Source organism: Pteropus medius, unplaced genomic scaffold (genome assembly GCF_902729225.1).
Source record: "Pteropus medius unplaced genomic scaffold, Ma_sr-lr_union100, whole genome shotgun sequence".
Classification (NCBI taxonomy): domain Eukaryota; kingdom Metazoa; phylum Chordata; class Mammalia; order Chiroptera; family Pteropodidae; genus Pteropus; species Pteropus medius.
In genome coordinates, this window is record NW_024342467.1 from 12,276,234 (window position 1) to 12,282,233 (window position 6,000).

Below are 6,000 nucleotides of genomic sequence, written 5' to 3' on the forward strand. Positions count from 1 at the left end.
CACCCGGTGAGCACATGTCTTTGCCCTGGTCTAAAATGAAGGCCACCATGGGTAATGAATAAGGGCTCAATGCCGCAGGTGACTCAGTTTACTTCTGAGCTAACGACTGAAAAGATCTCTTGAGTGTGTAAAGGAATTTCATAGTCAACCAGTGACTTGTGTCTGAGAAGTAATAAGAGGCCAGCAAGTCTCTGCAGAGAGAGGGTCCCTCCCAACAGCATATGGCACTGCCTGTGTGTCAAACAGCCACAGCTGCCTGGGCCTCACAGTCTGTGCACTGACTGATTTTAGCCTCTAGTGTCTACTGCCCAACTCAACAGCTGTCCCAAGAGTGAAGCTGTGTGAGGGTTTTGTTTTCTTTGAGGACAGGAAAAGATGGATTAAGATTAAACATTAGAAGCTCCTTTTAAAATTTTACATGCCTCGCACACACTTTATATTTACCTTCCTTATTTTTTATTTTAAATGCACTCTGTCTAATAAATTCGTTAATTAAAAATTTAGCATGTCTGAGGCAAGCATATAAATCTGATAGTGAAAAACAGTTTTAACCTTTATTTACTCTTTCTACTTATTTCTCAAGCAATTCACTTGTATTTTTCTGAAATTCCTCATCATAAATATATTCAAAGAGTATTTCAGATAACCATCCCATGTCTTAAGAGGAGACATTTTCATCATACTATTAACCGACCAAGACATTTCAAATTGTAATATAGTTCCCATACCATGAAGGCAAGGTTGTGCTGCTCCACGAGGAACAGAGCCAAAAAAAAAAAGAAAAGAGTGGTTCTCACAGAGGAAGCAAAACACTGGCAGGAATTGGGGTACTCGGGTCAGAGCGAGTTAGGTTTTTTTAGAAGTAACAGGAGAGAATGTCTGTCTCTCTACAGTTTCCATTCCACTCCAGTAATACCAAGTGAAAAGGGTAATAATTTGGAGGAAAATGGGGAAAAGAAATACAAAGGGAAGAACAGTTCTGAGGGGCAGGGTGCGAGGGAAGCAGTTTTAAAATGCAGTTAGCAACAGACCTTCAGAAAGCCTTGTGATGCAGGGACTCCCACCCCTGTAGCCCGCGGCTGTGGGAGGCTGTGGAGATGTGAGCAGCACTCATAAGGGGGAGGCAGGGAGAGAGAGGGCGTCATGGGACGTCACGGAGACATTACCAGACAAGAAGCCTTACCCACCTCTGCCAGACTGTCACCCGACTTGGCAGCAGCAGGGGGGTCGAGGAGCAGAGACTCAGCATGGATTCTGCATAAGCGTTCTTTAAGCTCTGTGTTTTGTGCTAGGGCCTGGAACATGTTAAAACACCTGTCAGAATGGCTATCATCAATAAATCAAAAAACAGCAAGTGTTGGCGAGGATGCGGAGAAAAGGGAACCCTCATACATTGTTGGTGGGATTGCAAATTGGTACAGCCGCTATGGAAAACAGTATGGAGGTTCCTAAAAAAATTAAAAATGGATATACCTTTTGACTCAGCAATTGCACATCTGGGTATTTATCCAAAGAAAACCAAAACAATAATTCGTAAAAATCTGTGCACTCCAATATTCATGGCAGCACAATTTACAATAGCCAAGATATGGAAGCAAACTAAATGCCCATCAACAGACGATTGGATAAAGAAATTATGGTTCATATATACAATGGAATATTACTCAGTCATTAAAAAAATGAAATCCTACCATTTGCAACGACATGGATGGACTTAGAAGTTATTATGCTGAGTGAAATAAGTCAGAGAAAGATAGATACCGTATGATTTCACTTATATGTGAAATCAACAAGAAACAAAAAGAATACACTAATCAAAAACAGACTCACAAATATAGTGGACAATTTGGTGACGGACAGAGGGGAGGGAGTTATGGGGCTGGGAGAATGGGGTGAAGGGTTAAAGAAGTACAAATTAGTAGTTGATAGTTGGGCATGGGGAGCATGGCAGACGGAATGCAGTCAGCATTAATATGATGGCTAAGTGGAGGGCCAGGGGAGGGAGGGAGCAATTAGGGGGATCGTTTTATGAACATTATAGATGTCTAACCAATGTACTGTATACTTGAAACTAATTTAAATAAATAAATTTCTTTAAAAAATAGTGTTTCAGAAACGTACAGCAGCGGGCCCCATGTGACAGAGCCTGAGGGGGCACTTCCTGGACTTTTCCCCTTGAATGCTATCCAATGGGATACCGGTTCTGAGATGCCTGGGAAATAAAAGATATTAAACTCTGGAAATGATGGCTTTCCCCTATCCTCACTTCCAGAGATGGAAGGAGGGGTTAGTAAGAAAATCACAAATACCTTCGGCTCTTATTATGATTAGCGGGTTCATAGCCCCTCCTCCTCCCCAACTGTATTTACAGTGTCCTTGGTGGGGTGGGGGTGGGGGGATTGGTTCCAGGACTTCACAGGACACCAAAATCCATATTCAAAGATGCTCAAGTTCCTTATATAAAATAGTGTAGCGCTTGCATATAACCTACGCACATTCTCCCATATACTTCAAATCACCTCTTAATCTAGGTATCTACTAAACGTATATGCTATGTAAACAGTTGTTATACTGTACTGTTTAGGGAATAAAGACAAGAAAAAAGTCTGTGCATGTTCAGTACGGACACCACCATCACAAGCCTAACTAAGTAGCAAGGTCAGCAACGACGTAAGATTGTTTTAAAGAATATTTTCTACCCTAGGTCTGTTGAATCCATGAACGTGGAACCTGCAAATGTGGAGAGCTGACTGTCATTTCTTTGGCCAGCTGCCTCCCTAATGATTCCAAGCTTCTCTCACCTTTAAAAACTATGCTGCTCTCGTCTCTTGGCCACATGTTAATGTTATTTAATGATCACATCAGTTGAACTGGATCCTAGGAAGTAGGATTTTATGGAAGATTAATTTTACTGTTTCCCAATATAAGTGTTGGTTGTTTTAGTTATTCTTCATGACTAAGATATTTTATTTATTTATTTTTTAAAAGGATTCACTTACCTGGATAAGGGCTAAGGACCGGGGCCCGGGAATTGGGGGGATGTGAGATGGAAGCACATGTGAGCCCACCCCGGACCTCCTTCACCTTTCCCTGGGCTCATATGATTCCCTACCCTATCCCAACCTCCCAACTAGGAAGGAACAGGCTTGATGGTAAAGGAAGGTGTCTCCTTCACGCTAATAATCTGCATGTTTCATGACCAACTGTTCTTCAAACGATCGGTCTTTGGAAAGATACCAAGTTCACCTGATTGTGTCCCCAGACACTCTGGGTGCTTGTACGATCCATCCTGTCTATCTTCCTGACTCTCTTCCAAGAAGCTCAGAGATTTTTCCATTCATCAGGGCCCACAGGGTCTACCTGCTGAGAACATAGGCAGATGTGGCACTGTCTAATCCAAGGCCTGGATCCCAAACAAGAATGTTGGCTTTATTTGTTAGCACCCATGGATGGAATATGGGTTATTTGGAAATTCTTCATAATCATTTAGGAAACACTGAGTACATGTTTCTTAAATATACAAAACAATAGTAACAATCTCTACACTTAATTTATTCTGGACAATATGGCACTGGTATCTTAGTATAAATGGCTAGCATCTATCTATACCAGTGGCCAGAATCTTAATACGACCCCCAAAATGTATTATTTTAGTAGCTTCTTTTTCCTTTGCAAGCCACGGGCAAAAGAAAAAAACCCAGACTGCACATACGACACAAACATATTCATTCTGATAACCCTGAGATGACCCTAAAATTTTAATTAAAAAAAAAAAAGTCTTGAATGTGATCGGGCATCCAAGACAAAAAGGAAATAAAGGATCATTCTGGTGTATCTTGTTTCCAAAAGCCTAAACGTAGGTGAGAATGAATTCCTTTGCGAAGGTAACAACAATTTAAGGAAACCTTGGCCAAATGCATCTCAGTGGCCTCAACCAGACAGGCAGATTAACTAGAGGAGGCCAGACCTCCATGGGAAGAGGGCAGGGGGGGGAAAGACCACAACGAAAGGGCTTTTGGGACCCCAGAAGACTGCAGTACCTTCTAAATGTACTGAAAGCCGACCTACTGGGAACAATGAGAAATGCTTTTTACCACCAAAAAATAAACTTTAAAAAAAAAACAACGCCTTGCTTCTTTCAAACCAAAGTAGCAGCCAGTGTGCATCTGACTGTCTACTATAATCAGAAAAAGGGTGTTTCTATCTCTGACCTTGAAGAATCTGAAGCTCCTCGGGGCAGACAACATTAAGACTCTATACATGGAGTCCATCCACATTATTTCTTATTTCTTTTAAAAATAATGTACTTGGAATGTTCAACTGAACTTGGAACGTTAAACCGAAGTAGTTTACAACGATGATATGTACTACTGGTGATGTGTTTGCCATTAACGTTACCCCAAGAGCATGACTTTACTCTTCTCAGTAACATGATGACAGAAAACGTGAATGGATATTTTCCAGTTCTCTCAATGCCTGAGTTGGCTTCTGAAAACAATATTCAAAAATTCACCTCCACCACCTGAGCCTAAATAGAAAGTTTAATATTGCTTCAGATGGTAATTTTAGACTCTCCTTTTACTGTAGGAATTACAAAGTATAAGCAAAGAAGAGGAACAAATAAGTACATTTTAAGGTTCTCCGCCTTTTGGATAGATACAGAGTGAGTAACCAGACAACAGCGGCTATTCAAAGTAGAGTTCTAGGGCACCGTACTTCAATGGAGCCCGACTCTTCTGAGGAATACAGTGGAACCGGAAAAAAAAGGAGGAAGAGTGAATGACAGAATGGCTTACTGAAAAACATCTGAGGTTCCACAGGGATTTTCTCGTTGTTACAAAAGCAGAGCAATTATCTGACACTCTGTATGACTCATCTCTGCCTGCCCATGGGTGGGGGGCAGCTAAATGTTTTGTGCTATCAAATCAAATCAAATCAAGTCCAGGTCTTTGGGAGAGTGGTAAATAGGATCAGTGCAGTGCAGCTGAGAAGATGAGAGTGCGAATTTAAAACGTGGCTCTCCTGCCTGTCATTTGGAAAGTGGATCTAAGCTTACGGAGTCTTAGGTACAGAAATATCCAAACTGTCAGATTTTGTAAGCACAAACAGACAGATGTCTGTCACACACAACAGAAGCTTTACAGAACAGAAAAATCAAGATAAGGAAGAGGAAACCAAACAGGAAGTATCTAATGCTCCATGAAATACTAGCTACTAAGATTTGCAGTAGGCTCACTTTTGATCTTTAGAATAAGCAGATCTGATGAAAAGTTGGAATATACTTCGGATGATTTGTTTGGTTTTCTCATGAATTTTCGACACAGCCATGGAGGTGGAAAATATAAAATCTGCATGAGCCTGGATAGGCTGACAGACAGTTCTGTGACACAGACATGTAACTTACGGATGACAGGGCATGCTTCAGCCCAACCACCTGGGCGGAGGGGGAGGAGGAGACATCCTGATCCATCAGCTGCTTCAGTTTCTCTTTCTCCGTTGATATGGTATTGAAAGCTGACCTTAAAGTGAAGTAAACTATAAAGATATAATCATTATAAAAAGGAATAAAGGAAGAGGCATATGCAAAAACAAGATACAGTGAGATGTATTCCTCATAAAAGAACATAGAAAAATAACAGCCCTGAATACTTTGAGTGTAGCAAAGGTACACTCTAAATTGACTTTTAAAAAACATCTGGAACGTCTAACACCAAGAGTGAAGCCTAATGTAAATTGTGGACTCTGAAAAGTCAATGTAAGATTGTGAAGCCTTAGGTACAGAAACCTCCAAGCTGTCGGATTTTGTAAGCATCAACAAACAAATGGCTGTCAGAGACACACAAACACATAACAAAAGCTTTACAGAACAGAAAAGTCAAGATAAAGAAGAGGAAACCTTGAGTTATCTGGGTATTAATGACGTTTTAATGTTGGTTCATCAGTTATATCAAATGGCCCACTCTGGTGGGGTGTTGACAGTAGGGGATCTGTGTGGGGGGG

At 41.0% G+C, this 6,000-nt stretch overlaps 1 protein-coding gene across 6 annotated transcripts in view; it reads right to left on the bottom strand.

The window, feature by feature from the left end:
• OSBPL3 (oxysterol binding protein like 3) overlaps positions 1 to 6,000 on the bottom strand; it is a 153,665-nt gene that overhangs the window by 40,591 nt on the left and 107,074 nt on the right. For 4 of the 6 annotated variants that reach the window (XM_039862568.1, XM_039862570.1, XM_039862566.1 and 1 more), the window contains 2 exons: positions 5,405 to 5,535; positions 1,188 to 1,295 (listed from right to left, as the gene is read on the bottom strand). In XM_039862568.1, coding sequence (XP_039718502.1) covers positions 1,188 to 1,295; positions 5,405 to 5,535 — 239 coding nt within the window. The remainder of the gene's footprint in view (positions 1 to 1,187; positions 1,296 to 5,404; positions 5,536 to 6,000) is intronic. The other 2 variants (XM_039862571.1, XM_039862569.1) reach the window with 1 other exon arrangement.